A 16115-nucleotide genomic window follows, 5' to 3' on the forward strand; every position below is an offset into this window, starting at 1 on the left:
GTGTATTACGGTAGATGTGATAAGCCCCACAGTAAAACAACAACAACAACAACAACAACAACAACAACAACAACAACAACAACTATGACTCAAGACATGGAGCAGGTGAAAGTGATGTCCTCCCGTGGAGACATTCTGACATGTCAGTGCCAACATTCCACACGAGACTCAGAACTGATATTCAGCAGACTGTCATTTCAACAGGATGCTGGCAGTTTCTCAAAGTCAGATGATATAACAGCTGTCATCAGCAGAAAGAGTACATCAGATGTGGAGATAGTACACTGCACCTCTGTCCTAGGTCCATGGGTTTTACTGATGCAAAGCCGGAAGGGAGATCGCTTCAATTTAAATTACAGATACAGCCTGCTCACTTTGAGCAGTTCAAATAGATTGGAACCGTACATGGAATTTAAACTACCCTACCGAATTACAGACAATGTTGAAATTTTAAAGGGCCCGACTGTCCTATGGAGCCATGATGGTGTAGTCTTCTACACTTCCATGCAGGCTGGGTCAGTTAGACAAATACCCATCGAGCACTCTCTAAGCTTTATTGGAGGGTTTCTCTTAAACAGAAGAAATCTATGTATACTAGGTTCCCAAAAGCTGTCAGCAGAATGCTTGAAAGAGCAGATGGATGTTGCAGGGGTGAGCAAAACCCTGGGGTACTTCATTGAGGATGGACAAGTATTCAATGGAGCTTTGATTTTACCTCATACCTATAGTTCTATCACAAAGTGCATGTTTGTGGTCTCAGCTGTAGAGGTGAACGGTGTTTTGCAATCAACAGTGGTGGCAGCAACCAGTAAAAAGCAGTTAGTTTATTTTGAGAATGGAATTCCCAGAGAGGTATGCCAGCTCCCCTTTGAGGAACCTGAACACATTCAGATTGTCGACACGGGAAGAAATGGATGTCTGTTGTTTGCTGTCACCTTCAACCATGGTCATGCCTGCGCAGTATGGAAAGACACTTTTCAGGTATTGGAATACTGCATAATGTGCCTCATTCTTATCTCCAGTAGACTCGTCTCTCCTACTTAATCCGTACTTTCTCTTGCCAGGTGGCATCCTGCTGGTCAGGTGTTAGCTCACTCCATGTCGATGACTTTCTGGGCGGTGGAACAGACCAGGTGCTGCTGATCTTTGGGAACCAGAGCCTTACCGGAGGTCCATTGGACCGCTTCCTCATCACTGATCTCTGTGGCACAACATACTCTGTGAGACATTACTTTTTAGTTATAATTACTGAGTGTAAAAAAATAAAATGGGTGGGTAATTTCTTATGTTTTATTCCACCGTACACTGATGTGAGAATATTGCTGTATCTTTCAGCATGGACAGGAGAGCAGAGGAGGGCAGAAGACATGTGATGCTGATCAGGAGAACTTCCTCCTTACTGTCCAAGCTCTAGAGTCCCGACTACAGGTAAACAACCAGGACAACAACACCATTCCATGTTTTGGACATTATAAGAATAATGCATCAGTGAATGAATTCTCCGGACACAGTTACGTGTGTATATAGGTATATATATATATATATATATATATATATATATATATATACGACAACTAATATACAGTTACCTCCGGAAATATTTGGACAGTGACAGAATTTCCATAATTTTGGCTCTGTATGTCACCACAATGGATTTGAAATGAAATAATTGAGATGCAATTGAAGTGCAGACTTTCAGCTTTAATTCAAGGGGTTGTACAAAAATGTTGTATGAAAAGTTTAGGAATTGCAACCATTTTTATACACCGTCACCTATTTTCAGGAGCTTTAACATAATCATAAATAACATTTTCATTTTTAATACTTACCTTTACCTACTGACAACAATCCTTTGCCGGCAATGACTGGCTGAAGTCTGGAACCCATGGACATCACCAAATGCTGGTTTCCATTTGGAATGGATCTTTTTGGTTGTTTTTGCATAGTGTGCATATACAGCAACAGCTAATCCAAATGCAAATGCCACTCTTAGAATCAACTCAGACCTTTTACCTGCTTAATTGATAAATAAATAATGGAGGAATAGCCCACACTGGCCCATGAAACAGCTTTTGAGTCAATTGTTCAATTACTTTTGGTCCCTTGAAAAAGAGACAGCTACATATTACATTTGGATGTGAATACCCTTATCCTAAAGGTTAGAGTCTGCACTTTAAGCCCATATTCATGTAACTTGAAGATGTTTTGGTAAACAGCAAATTGACTAAAACAGTGTCTGAATATCTATCTATCTATCTATTATTTATTTTTTTCCTTTCTATAGAGTGGCTTGACCATGCTTCAGGACCTCCAGAGAGATGTGAGGGTGAAGGAGAGGGTCCTTCTGCAGTCAACACATGCGGTCTCAGGAACAGAGCATGTTGTGACCCAGGCAGAGCAGGTGGTTATCAACATTAACCTCGTCACCATTATCTTTTCTAGTCTTCTTCTTCATTCTGATGTACTGAACTGTGTACATGTAAATATCGGTGCTGATGTTCACTCTCTTCAGGAAGGCCTTGTTTCCCTATGGGATGATGATGATGAGCCAGACGACGAGGCCTTGGCTGAGAAGATGCAGGTCACGTCTGTGGCATCACCACCTCTAGTGGACAAGCTTTGGCATCACTTCATTGAGGACCGCTTGATTGTGGGCGTGATGTTAACCACAGAGAGCCTCATGTAAATGTCTACATACAGTGGGGTGCAAAGATTTGGGCACCCTAGTCAAAATACCTTTTACAATGAATATCTAAGTGAAAAGAAGCACACCTAACCTCTAAATGGTACAAAGTTAAACATGACACATTTCATCACAAGATCACAAGAAGCAAGATACATTTTTATTTGGAACTTTTTACAGTTTCAAAATAATAAAACAAGGAAAAAGTTTCGGAACCCTGTCAGTTAGTACTTTGTAGCTCCTCCTCGGGCAACTATAACAGCTTGCAAACGCTTCCTGTAGCCAGCTAAGAGTCTTTCAATTCTTGTTTTGGGAATTTTTCCCCACTCTTCCTGGCAAAACACTTCTAGCACAGAAATATTCTTCGGCCTTCTTGCATGCACGGCATGTTTGACATTTCATGTTTGAAAATCACAGATTTTCAATAATATTCAAGTCTGCGGACTGATGGCCATTCCAAAACCTTCATCCGTCTTTCCTGGAGGTACTTCATGGTTGACTTTGAGGTATGCTTTGGGTCATTGTCTTGCTGGAATACCCAACCTCTCTTAAATTTCTGGACTGACCTTCGAACATTAGCCTCTAGAATGTCTTGATATTTGGTAGAATACATTCTTCCTTCCACCTGCACAATATTGCCTGCGCCCTCAGCTGCTACACAACCCCAAAGCATAATGGATCCACCTCCATTTTTAACAGTTGGCATAGCAAGGTGTTCTTCTCTACAAATGCTTCACCCTTTTTTCCCCAAACATACAGTACCTTCTTTGGTTGTGGCCAGAAAGTTCAATGTTGGTTTCGTCAGTCCAAAGCACATTGTTCCAATAGGAACATAGTGGAAATGGGTAGTTTGAAACATTGCAAGAGCCTTCTCCTTGATGGTGGAAGTGAACTCTCTTGATTCTGACAGTTTAGACTGTTTAGAGGAAGCCATGTTTTTTAACACCAGACACAACAGCCCCTGCAGTCGGATACTTGAGAAGGCATGGAGTTACTTCAGAATATATAGTTCAACCCTGGAATTATATTCACGTGACTCATTAAAGCACTAACGAGTAAATCACCTTGGCCTGGGCCTTAGTAATCATCTTCTCAAAAGGTAACAAAGAATAATTCTAAAGTGTTCCCAAACTTTTGCACGGGGCCCTTTTCCTTTTTTATCATTTAAAGAAAGCTTGCTTTAAAATTTGCAGAAAGGTGTCATGTTTAACTTTGTAGCATTTAGTGTTCACGTTTGCTTTCAATCACTTGGAGATTAATTGTAACAGACATTTAAACCAGGGTGCCCAAATTTTGGATGTTTTGATTTTTGATTTATGTTTGTTTTTCATATAGGATAGATGTTTACTCTGTCAAGTGAGCTTGTTTTTAAGTTGTTCGACTATTGCATCTCAAATATCAACTTCGGCACTACAGCACACTGTGATGCCTATTGGTAGTGCTCATGAGTAGTACATTGTGAAATCCTCATTCTCTTGATATCTTGCCAAGTATAATCAGTGATAATCCCCGACCTAATCTGTGATTGGTAATGCTACAGGCTGTGTTAATGTAATGATAGTATGTGTTAATGGTGTCCAGTCAAGCATTGGTCCTCCTGGTGAGAGGGACTCACCAGCTGTCAGTTCCCACTGCTGATGTCTGACCAGATCTCTAACTTAGAGTAGCTCTCCTATAAGAAAACAACAACAACAACAACAACAACAACAACAACAACAAAAACAGCCAGACTTGTCTTCAAAACTGCTTACCTAAATCACATTCATACAGTAAGAGAAACATTCCCCTCAGGTCATTTGCCTTCACATCACAAACATATTGAATGTTTGATCCTCATGAGCACATTAATGAGGTTACGCAGGGAACAAACCAAACATCAAATGCCTCTGATGTGCTCTCTAAGCAAGATGTTGAAGGGGACATCAATAATGTCTCACCTTCCACCCAGCCGCCTAGCAACAGCCTTAAGTGCAGAACGGCGTCAGTGGCTGCCTCTCAGGCCATATCTCCAGACTTTGTGAGAAATAGCTCCACAGCAGCAGCATGCCTGCCTGCCTGGTCACCATGGCAACACATTCTCAAATAGCCCTCCAAGCTCTTTTTGTGTGAGCGAGGAGCAATCAGAGTCCCAGTTTCTCCACCTGTTCTGATTTAACATATCGTAAGATGAAGAGCGTCAGGAACCTTATGGCATAATTGCTTCAGAGCCCTCATGTAGTGCTGTGGGTAAACATGGCAGCCCTGCACAACTAGTATTGTGCAGTGCTAGTAATATATTGACTCCCTAGGCTGCCTCAGATGTTAACCCGTTGATTTGTTCTTTTGTTCTTTGCACTTATTCACTTATGTTATTTATCTACATTGTAACTGATTCCCTGTGTGGTAGTAGTCTCCCGTCTATGTGGCTGTAGGTGATATGGGGGGCTCACTTACAAAATATGATTGTGAAGTGATGTGTTGTCATTTTGTTCCAGACCAGTGGGCAGCGTGAGTTTATCCATCCTCCTGACAGAGGCAGGCCAGAGCCCAGTGCCTCTGATCATCCAGACCCACAGCCGAGCGTCCTGGTTCCCCACTCCCAGCCCCCTGTCTGCCCCCTCTCACCCAGAGCCTGTGGCCAAGAGGCGCAGGCTGGACGGTGCCAGCGGAGCCATAGATGTCAACACACACAGACTGGCGGTCACCGCCGTGACTGATCTGAGCCCACTGCTGACCTCTGGCAGCGTGAGATGCCCCGTCATGCTCCATTACGTCCACAGACAGGGATCTTCTGCATCTGCGAACGCCGCGGGGCCAACGGTCACCCAGTGCGGCCATGTCCCAGTAGACTTCCAAAGCAAAGCACACCCCCAGTTGTTAACGAGCTGTGAATTCACAACAGGTACTGTAAAATAGGGCCGCCACTTCAATCCAGTGTATGAACAATTATTTGGAGGTCTTAAACTTGCCATTGATCTTCTTTTAGTAATGTGGTATTCATTTGGGTTTGTATTAAAATCATAGCTTGTCTGACTGTTTTACATGGTTTTCTGGAGTTTTTTTTAACTTGCGTCTTCTACTGATCTTTTTTTCTCTCTCATCCTAGACGAGGCTAGAGAGGACCTGCTCAGCCTGTTGGCAGTGCTGGACTCATGGACCCTTCAGATCCATTCTCCCGACCACACCCTGGATGATGTGGCCAGGTGGATCCAGAAGAGCATGCAGTGTCAAAGGCTAGCGATCAGCCCATGCTACCTCCTGGCCAACCCTGCAGGACCATCTGCTGTGATGCTGTTTTACTGGCACCAGACAACACCGTTCCAGGGAGAGTTATCTGTCCACTGCAGGTAGCTTTGTTTAGCATGCTCAGTATTAGTTACTGTCATTTATCTATGTGTGTATCTGATGTGTTATCTACAAAGGTGATATGATTGCTTGGCACTGTGGAATATATGAAGTTTACCTAATCTGACAGAAGATTTGATCGATGTTAAATGTTTCAAATATGAAATAAAGATGTATTTACATGACGATAACCTGTGGTTAAGAGATGATAGTTATGGTAATGTAACCTGAGGAAATGATTGTTCACCTACAGCCAGCTCCGGTTGCTCCACTTCCTGAACTCTCTGTGTGACTTCCTGCCTGCATCGGCATCCTGCTCTATCCTACCAGTCAGAAAGGTGGGAGGAGAGGGAACGGCTCAGCGACTAGCCCTCTCTCTGGAGAAAGAGGTCCTGTCACTCAAAGAGGGTATGTCGTCTCTGTTGCATGCCGAGGAGGAGGGGACGAATAGTGACCGAGTGAGAAAGCTCGAGACCCCAGACAGAGGCTCTGCAGAGGAGCTCCAGCGATGCAGGGACGAGTGGGAGAGCGACAGGGGCAAGAGCAGGAGGAGGTTAAGCCCCCTGGTGGACATGGAGCGCTATCACAGGCTGACCCAGAGCCTGGCCCAGATGCAGCTGGAGGGAGATATAGCTGCTCTCCTTGAGACACACTCGTCTGGGTCCAGACTTCTCAGAGATGTATCTATACTTCAGTGAGATACCAAAGGAATTCCATAACAGTGGAACTCAGTGGTTATTGAGTGTGTTATTGAGAAGGTTGTTATTGAGTGTGTTATTGAGGTTGTTATTGAGGTTGTTATTGAAGGTTGTTATTGAAGGTTGTTATTGGGTTAGGTGGGTTAATTTGCTGCCCACAAAATATTATTTCTTATTGTCATTCTGTAGTTATAATGTAATAGTATTATGCCATTTAGGTGACACCTTTATCCAAAGTGACTTACATTGCAGTGAGTGGATAATTGTTTTTGTATATATGGTCCCATCTAACCCACAACCTATATTAAACATATCATTATTTATGTTTGCTTTCAATATTCTGTGATTTTCCATTATTAAATGCAAGGAGAGAATTCAGTCCAGATGATGCCTCTCTTGAATAAGCTATGCTGTTATGAAATAAACTGGTGCAAATCTATGCATTGTTAATGAGAAGTGTCAAAACAGTGATTTTAATGATGCAATTCACAGTGTACTGTAATGTATATACAGTTAGGTCCATATATATTTGGACTGACAGAACGTTTGTTATTTTAGCTGTTTACGAAAACATATTCAAGTTACAGTTATATAATGAATATGGGCTTAAAGTGCAGACTCTCAGCTTTAATTTGAGGGTATTCACATCCAAATTGGAGGGTTTAGGAATTACTCTTTAATATGTGGCCCTCTCTTTTTCAAGGGTCCAAAAGAAATTTGTTATTTCTTCATCAGTTAAGCGGGTAAAAGGTCTGAGTGGCAAAAGTGTACGGTCAAGGATCTCTCAATGCAAGTGAAACAGGCCGTTCTTAGGCTGCAAAAACAAACAAACAAAAATCCATTAGAGAGATAGCAGGAACATTAGAAGTGGCCAAACAGTTTGGTACATTCAGAGAAAAAAAGGAACGCATTGGTGAGCTCGGCACCACAAAAAGTTCTGGACGTCCACGGAAGACTACCATGGTGGATGATCGCAGGATTCTTTACGTAGTAAAGAAAAAACCTGTCACAACATCCAGCCAAGTGAAGAACAGTCTCCAGGAGGTAGGCATATCAGTATCCAAGTCTACCATAAAGAGAAGACTTCACAAGAGCAAATACAGAGGGTTCACCACAAGGTGCAAACCATTCATAAGTCTCAATAACAGAAACACCAGATTAGACTTTTCCAAAAAAAGCCAGCCCAGTTCTGGAACAGCATTCTTTCGACAGATGAAACTAAGATCAACCTGTAATAATATTTTTTTCCCAGGGCTCAAAGACGCTGACAATATGGGAGAAACAGAAAACACAGAAACAACAAGCAACAGATAACATGAGCACATAGAACACAGAGTTAACGAACGGGGACAATGAACACAGCAATGTCCAGGGGGGGAGGAGGGTGGCAGGGTTAGGGGAGATGGTTAGGGGTAAGGGAGGTTGTATGCATGGGAGAACAGGTAGGTATTGAGGTGGGATTTAAAAGTGGAGAGTGAGGGTGAGTCTCTGAGTGGTTGAGAGGTGGGGTGCAGCTTGTGAGAAGGCACGGTCTCTGAAGCCTTTGAGTTTTGAGGGTGGGACAATGAGGGGAACAGTGGAGTGTAAGAGGATCGGAGGGTACGGGTAGAGCAGTGGGGGAGAAGGGGTTCAGTCAGTTAAGGGGGGGGCCAGGCTATGGAGGGCTTTGTATGTGAGGAGGAGTACTTTGAATTTGATAGGTTATTTGATGGGGAGCCAGTGGAGAGAGTGGAGGACAGGAGTGATGTGGTCACGGCACCGGGTGTTTGAGAGCAGGCGGGCGGCTGAGTTTTGGACCATCTGGAGTCTATGGGGGGAGCGGGAGGTGATGCCGGTGAGTAGGGAGTTGCAGTAGTCAAGGCAGGAGGAGATGAAGGCGTGGATGAGGGATTCAGCAGCGGGGGGGGGGGGGCAGTGTCTAATTTTGGCAATGTTTCGGAGGTGGAAATAGGAGGTCTTGACGATGGAGCTGACGTGGGGATCAGGGTGGGGTCCAGGATGAAGCCAAGGTTGTGAGCCAGGGGGGAGGGGGTGATGGTAGTGTCCTCAATGGTGAGTGTGATTGGTCCGGTTTTATTGAGTGGGGATTTGGTGCCGATGAGGATGACTTCTGTCTTGTCACTGTTGAGTTTGGGTTTGAAGTGTTAAGGGATATACTGTCTGCTCAGATCAGCCAAATTCGGCATAGTTGATTGGACGGCACTTCACAGTACAGATGGACAATGACCCAAAACATACTGCGAAAGCAACACAGGAGTTTTTTTTAAGGCAAAGAAGTGGAATATTCTGCAATGGCCGAGTCAATCATCTGATCTCAACCCGATCAAGAATGCATTCCACTTGCTTAACTTAACGCAAAAAGATCCACGAACAAACAACAACAGAAGACAGCTGCAGTAAAGGCCTGGCAAAGCATCACAAAGGAGGAAACCCAGCATTTGGTGATGTCAGTAGGTTCCAATTTCAGGCAGTCATTGCCTGCAAAGGATTCTCGACAAAGTATTAAAAATGAAAATGTTATTTATGATTATGTTAATTTGTCCAATTACATTTGAGCCCCTGAAAAGTGGGGACTGTGTATAAAAATGGTTCCAATTCCTAAACATTTTATACAATATTTTTGTTCAACCCCTTGAATTAAAGCTGAAAGTCTGCACTTCAATTGCATCTCGATTGTTTCATTTCAAATCCATTGTGGTGGCATACAGAGCCAAAATGGTGTCACTGTCCAAATATTTCTGGACCTAACTGTATGTGCTCATGTTACTAAAGGTGTTCCTGTAGAATTGACTAAATTGCGCGTGTGCGTGCAGCACAGTATTAGAATCATTAGCATGTGTGTTCCCCTGGACCACCTCCTGGGCTTTACACCTCTAAACTGTGTGTGATACTCCTCTCCCTCCCAGCTCCCCTCGGACCAGAAGCCTGTGGAAACACTCTCTTTAATGTCTGGTGCTGCTGTGGGCTCTCCAGTGGGAGCTGGAGCCCTCCTACTCTCCTCCTGCAGTGGGACATGTTCTGTGTATTCAGAATATAACTTTTGGAAGCACTGCATGGCAAAGGTCTACTGCTCCCTAGTTAGAGGCTGTGAAAGCATTTGGCTGTGAAAGCTTTTAGTTGCATTTTCCCCCTCATGGGTCAGTTATCTTCCCTGTGAAATTTAAAATGAACCCATCTCGATGTCGCCTCTCATCATGACTGCATACAGCTCTTAGTTACTATTAAAGGTGAACTTTCTCTTAAAGAACATCCCAGGTGTATTGCTCAAACAGCAGTCCTCTCCTACAGTAGGGGAGCCTAGTCTATGTTCACTACATGAGGTCTGTGACAGCTTGGCTAAAGGTGTCCGTTAAGACTGATTGTTGGCCCCTGGTATTTGAAGTTGGTCTGTAGAGACCTGAGGATGGGGATGAGCAAAGAGCTGTGGTGTCTCCATCTGTTTGTGACCCTCCGTCTGACGAGAGATTAACTCAACTGTGTCTCTCCCTCCCTCTCTTTAACACCTTTGCTGTCTGTGCTCACACAGATAATGGGCTCCCGTGGACTCTGTCACAAGACCTTTTGTCTGTTTAAAACAAACCTGTATAAGACTGTTGAAGACATTCTTTATGATTTAGCTGTTTTGTGGTTTTACTGGGGGGAAAAAAGATGATACATGTTATTGCATGGCACTCCTCTCTCTCTCTCTCTCTCTCTCTCTCTCTCTCTCTCTCTCTCTCTTTCCCTCTCTCCTCTCTGTCATTTTCACAACAATCTCACACTCTTCCACTCTTGCTTTCACTCTTATTCATCACCTTACGGTAACACCTCTTAGCTTCTCCCTCAGACACACGCACACACACAAACACAAAGTCAGGTTTAAGGTTTCAGTTTGGGGTCAGGAAGACAGCCTGTCCCGAGGCACTTGTCACGGTATCAGCTGGGCATGATTTCCACCCGGAGTACTGTTCAAACCTCACTGCCATGTTGAGTCAAATGTATAGGGATTTGTTTTGTCATCCCATTATTGCATGTTAACTTTCATTAAGTTTGAGCTGAATGACTGCAGGGCTCCCACCTCCACAAGTGCTTCCATCTGATTGAAGGATGCTGTCTTGACAGATGATTGATGTCATCGGCTGCTGGCAGGAGAGAACCAGACATGAAGATCGCATGATTGTGTCTCATTCAGAGACATAAAGGTACTTTTCCAGTCATTCCAGGTTAAAATCTGTCGCCAAAGATGTGTCCTAGTATCCTAGTTTCCCCTCTACATTTTGTAGATATTATGTCACATGAATCAACTTTAATCGTCTCTTAAGGGACAAACAAAACAAAATGGCTCCAGAGGAGGTGTTATGGCTAATGTTGACACACTTACAAAGTTGAGTGATGCTCAAGTCATTGTTTGCATTGATGCTGAGTGATACTGTATGAGGTCTCCCATGTCATCATTGATAGCCCTAGTCTTTGGCCTGCTCGCTACAGCTATTGACCGGGGTCAGAGAGGGTCCCCAGGATTATGGAGTCTGAACCTCTGTGGGTCATAAACACACAATGTAGGATTATCTATCTCAAAGCCCTGGGTAGAAGAGCATAATACTGCAAATACATAATTTCCCACACAGATTCTTACAGTTTTTCACGATTGCTAACACACTAAAACAGAAACTCAAGACAATTCGTAACTCATGCTTCAACTCACTACACCAATTCTTCTGAACTACACACACACTTTCTGCTTTACACTCAGATGTCAATTCCAAACACCCCTTCTGTCAAAACACTATACACAATTCTCTATATCTTGCACAATCTTCTCGAGGAAAATATCATTGTCCTCACCTGGAACACACAATCATTCAAATTGCACTAAAGGCACTAAAGGTGTGCAATTTACAATGTCTGTTCTTCACACAATAAGGCACCAGAAGCAAATGACACAACAACCCAAATTCTCATGTAATAGTTCAACTTCGTTTGGAGATAAGTTGATATGCCCGGCCGAACGAGGCATAAAAAAAAAAAAAAACTTTTAGCGACTTACGACATACATTTGGCTAAAGTAAGTGAATCATCTATTGTGAGAGAAAATTATTATATGTAAAAAATACATTTTCTACATTTAAGATTCAAACTTTGGATATCTAGGGCAAAGCTATATAAACTGATTTCCTGTTGTAACCACACAATGAAACCAGTTTCTCTACTTGAAGCTTGACATTGGCTAGACAACAGACACATTTAAATGATTACAAAGACCTGATTGCTCTCTTTTCTCCCGAGATGGACCAAGCCATCTAGAGCAGTTTTGGACTTTTGTGTTTCCCAGACCCAGTACTCTAAGACCAGACTAAACCAATTTGTGGCTATTGTGTTCCTTTTTCACCTTTGTGTAACTAGGAGAAAGTGGGGGCCGATTTCCCCCTTAACCTTCATCCCCCATCATCTTCCTCAATGTACAAGTCCACACCCATTGCTCATGATTGGTCTAAACCCCACCCGAGGGCGGACCCCTTACCTGAGGGTACCTGATTGTATAAATACTGAGATTAAATGAATGATCTGGACTTTAGGAGGAACTTTGAATCGTTCAGATGCGTCTGACGAACCTGTAAACTTCCTCCTTCTGCAGAACGAGGGATTTGGAATCCGCGCAAGTTTGTTTTCTTTTGGATTATTTTTTTTGGTGTGTGTTTTCTTTTCATCCAAAAAAGGGATTCTCTTCTCGTCGGTGGTTTTGCTCTCTGTCTGTCTCTCTCTCGACGCCAAGATGATGGTCGGGGAGATCGAGGTGAAGGAGAGGCCGAGGCCGAGTCCCGACTATCTGATGCAGTTGTTGAACGAGAAGAAACTCATGACCAGCCTGCCCAACCTCTGTGGCATCTTCACCCATCTGGAGAGGCTGCTCGACGAAGAGATCAACCGGGTGAGGAAGGACATGTACAGCGACAGTAACGGGCTGGTGGAGAAGCACCCTCTGGAGCTGCCCGAGGCCCAGGGCACCGTCATCCACCTGCAGGAGAAGCTGTTTGTCCCCGTGAAGGAGTACCCCGACTATAACTTTGTGGGCCGGATCTTGGGCCCGCGGGGGCTGACGGCCAAGCAGCTGGAGGCGGAGACAGGATGTAAGATCATGGTCCGGGGGAAGAGCTCCATGAGGGACAGGAAGAAGGAGGAGCAGAACCGAGGGAAGCCTAACTGGGAGCACCTGAACGAGGAGCTTCATGTGCAGATCACGGTGGAGGACACGCAGGCCCGCGCCGACATCAAGATGAGGCGCGCCGTGGAGGAACTCAAGAAGCTGCTGGTCCCCGCGGCGGAAGGAGAAGATAAGGTAAAGAAGATGCAGCTTATTGAGTTGGCGATTCTCAACGGGGGAAACAGAGACACCAACATCAAGACCCTCCCTTGCGTTCTCTCTTGCAGCGGCGGCTGCCGCCGCTCAGGGTCAGCGTCTGATCCAGGCACCCAACGGTCAGATGATGGCCCAGCCGCCGTGCTTCCCCCCCCCCACGCCGGGGACGCCCATCATGAACCTCATCCAGCCCCAGCAGATGGCCGCCATGATGCCCAACGGCGCCCCCAGCCTGGTGCCCCCCTCGGCCGACGGCGGCATCATCTACACCACCCCGTACGACTACCCGTACGCCCTGGCGCCCACCTCCCTGCTGGAGTACCCCAAAGAGCACGCAGGGGTTCTAGGTAAGAGACCCTGGGGCATGGGCGGCGCCCCGTTTAGCCCCCACGGACATGAGGGCAGCTTGTTTTACCCGGGGGTTTTGGACGCGGCTTCGATGAGCCACAGTCAGGACTTGTTGAAAGGTGCAATGGCTTCTAAAGTGAGGCGGCATGATTCTCGTGTCCATCCTTACCAAAGGATTGTGACCGCAGACAGAGCCGCCACCGGCAACTAACACATGACCTTCTGACCACTGAACTCTTCACCCAATGATGAGCCGCCCCAAGCCTGCCTGCTGATCAGTTAACTGGTAATTGCCTTTTTGCTAGCCTCTCTGAACGCAGAGAGAGAGGTGCCTGCCCGTTCAGTTAGCCTAACATGTTTTGGACAAACATTAAAAAAAACACACAGAATCTCATTGAGAGACACAACGACAGCCCAACTACTACAACAACAACAACAACTACTACTACAACTGCAACACGTTGAGTGATTTTCATTTTTTTTTATCAACCTTGTTGTAAATCAGATATCATAAGAAAATAATAATCCATGCTAGGACCAGGGGCCATTGGCAGTTACAGTTGCCGGCCTTTTTTACTGTCCACTTTTTTTCCTCTCTGCTGTTACTTCCATCCATTTTGCTTTTGGATGTAGAATGAGACCTTTTGTTGAATAAAACCTTCTGTTGTTACTGCATATTTGTGTGTTTCATAATTGAGCCTACTGTAAAAACATTATACTGCAAAAGTATAATTCCCCTGATGAGTCATTCATATAGTGTTTCCCATGAAAACGGTAGTGTTTTCCCTTTAGCACATTGTGTGTACTGGCTGCTTAGTAGTGTCTACTCCTATGATGGCTGTGTGTGTCATTTGAACACAAAAGTCGATTTTGTGAAAAGTTAAAATGGTTTTGAAGGCAAAGTGTCATTTTGCAAGAGATGTGTTGGATTTAGCTTAGTTGTGTCTACTCATATGATGGCTGTGTGTGTCATTTGAACACAAAGGTCAATTATGTGAAAAGTTAAAATAGTCTTGGAGGCAGAGTGTTATTTTGCAACGGATGTGTTGGATTTGGAATTTTGTGTGCGTATTTCTGTGGTTTGTGTGTAGGGTTCAGAGGAAATTAGGTTTTTCTTCAGGAAATGTGTGTAAGCAATCGTGAAAAACAGTAATAGTAAGAACTCCCACACATTTGATGCAATATAAAAGCAATTAGGAGAGAGATCAACTTCATGGAACTGAGTTATCTGCAAATACCTAATGTGAGGACTCACATGACTTTCCTTTGAAAGATACTTCTATCTTATTCTATCTATACTTTTAATTCATGACATAAATACATGTTGGCACACTACCAAGTGGATTGAAGCCTGCACATACAGTTCAGTCTCATTCATTATAGACCATATTGAGCCACGACAAAAGAGTTGAGATCAATACTACCAGCCCAACCCACACATGACTGCACACTGACATCAATAATATCTGTTCATCAGGATCCCCCATAAGTCCCCATCTAGTCTCCATCCACCAATAATAAAGTTAGCCTCAGGAAAGTGGGCGAGAGGATAAACATTGGGTGTTTTTGTGTGTGGTGTAAACATAATACTGTTTTGCCATTTCAGCAGCCAGGGTAATAGCTACTACACTGGCTAGGGTTGGGTGATAAAGACGATGATAAACGGGCATTGAGTCATGGTCACTTAATGCTGGTTTAATCGCAGTTATGATAGGAACAGCTTTCATTTGTGGATACATTAATCTAGGAAGGTGATGTGGATGAGAGAGGCAAAATGAGACATTCTTCCAGCAAATTATCTACTAATTTTCATAACTCAATCAATCCCTACATTCCTCACACACTGGCCTTTTCCGTTTCTGTGCTGTTGCTATGGAAACCCTCTAATTTCTTGTTTCTCCCACCAGTCTTGAAGCTTAATGAATAATGGGAAGTCGTCTTCCTTCTAAAAGACAATCAAGACAGTCTATTTTTACACTTAATAATGAAAATAATTGGTTGTTTTATAAGATGTACATTACTTTGATGTTTCAAAATAAGAATGCAATCCCCCTATATTCATACAAGAAAATAAAATGCTAACAATAAAGCTGTGCCATGCCACTACCTCTGTTGTGCATTTAATGGTAATACTGGTAGAAGATTAGGATTATTGATTAGTTTGTAATCCTGATGTGAGTGCAAAACAGCAGTAGAAGTTATATATAACCTACACTTGTACAGCATTAATACAGTCTATATTTTTTCTAGGATATAGCCTGATATTTAAAGTATCTCTCTCATTGATTGTCAGGGTGATGATAAAGTTCAGATGGATAATAAGTCCAATAAATTCTTATTAGTGTGAAAGGCAAACCCTGTAGAGAGTTGCTACTCTATCGCCTGCCTAATCCTTAATGATTATTTCTGGTCACTTGGTGTCAAGGAGCATGACAAAATCAAATCCACAACTCCAAGGCAATTACAGTGGATGGGGGACGTTTAGGAGGTGCTACCACCAGTCTGTGTGAATGTCTAACCCAATTGTCCTCCTGTGGATGTGAAGTTACCCTTGCGTTTTCTATTCAGGTGGTGTCAACACAGGTAAACGTTACCTGCTGTGATCTCTGGGCCTCTGACTGTGAGGTCCATTATCCTGCATTAACGAAGACCTGCTGTCTCCTCATGTATGTGTCACTCGAGGCGACCCGTAGAGATGCATCTGCAGTCACCCTGAGTCATTGGC

General features: G+C 43.9%; 2 protein-coding genes across 3 annotated transcripts; both read left to right on the forward strand.

The window, feature by feature from the left end:
* Window positions 1-221: 221 nt before the first annotated feature.
* Window positions 222-7136, forward strand: fancb (FA complementation group B). 2 transcript variants are annotated; one of them, XR_013937540.1, is made up of 9 exons: window positions 222-981; window positions 1065-1220; window positions 1336-1428; window positions 2285-2401; window positions 2513-2682; window positions 5158-5564; window positions 5769-6009; window positions 6261-6765; window positions 6802-6825. XR_013937540.1 is itself a non-coding variant. In XM_080535578.1 (8 exons), the coding sequence occupies exons 1-8, from the start codon at window positions 319-321 to the stop codon at window positions 6703-6705; spliced, it is 2292 nt and encodes a 763-aa protein (XP_080391704.1). In that variant the 5' UTR covers window positions 222-318; the 3' UTR covers window positions 6706-7136. The 2 variants fall into 2 exon arrangements, 1 of the variants encoding a protein (XP_080391704.1); XM_080535578.1 differs by having other exon boundaries at window positions 6261-7136.
* Window positions 7137-12453: 5317 nt separating this feature from the next.
* LOC308163105 (protein quaking-A-like) lies at window positions 12454-13601 on the forward strand (the record flags this gene model as incomplete). The annotated part of the gene is given in 2 exon segments (XM_080537291.1): window positions 12454-13086; window positions 13088-13601. Coding segments are annotated over 2 exon segments (1143 nt in total). The 5' UTR covers window positions 12454-12457.
* Between the last annotated feature and the right edge of the window lie 2514 nt (window positions 13602-16115).

Source organism: Nansenia antarctica (genome assembly GCF_963989245.1).
Source record: "Nansenia antarctica genome assembly, chromosome: 7".
Classification (NCBI taxonomy): Eukaryota; Metazoa; Chordata; class Actinopteri; order Argentiniformes; family Microstomatidae; genus Nansenia; species Nansenia antarctica.

Bases quoted from the DNA above. Each gene is read 5' to 3' on its own strand.
- fancb (XM_080535578.1), top strand. From the start codon at position 319: ATGCAAAGCCGGAAGGGAGATCGCTTCAATTTAAATTACAGATACAGC. The intron at 1,429-2,284 runs GTAAACAACCAG...TCCTTTCTATAG, and splicing joins CTCTAGAGTCCCGACTACAG to AGTGGCTTGACCATGCTTCA. The intron at 5,565-5,768 runs GTACTGTAAAAT...CTCTCATCCTAG, and splicing joins GAGCTGTGAATTCACAACAG to ACGAGGCTAGAGAGGACCTG.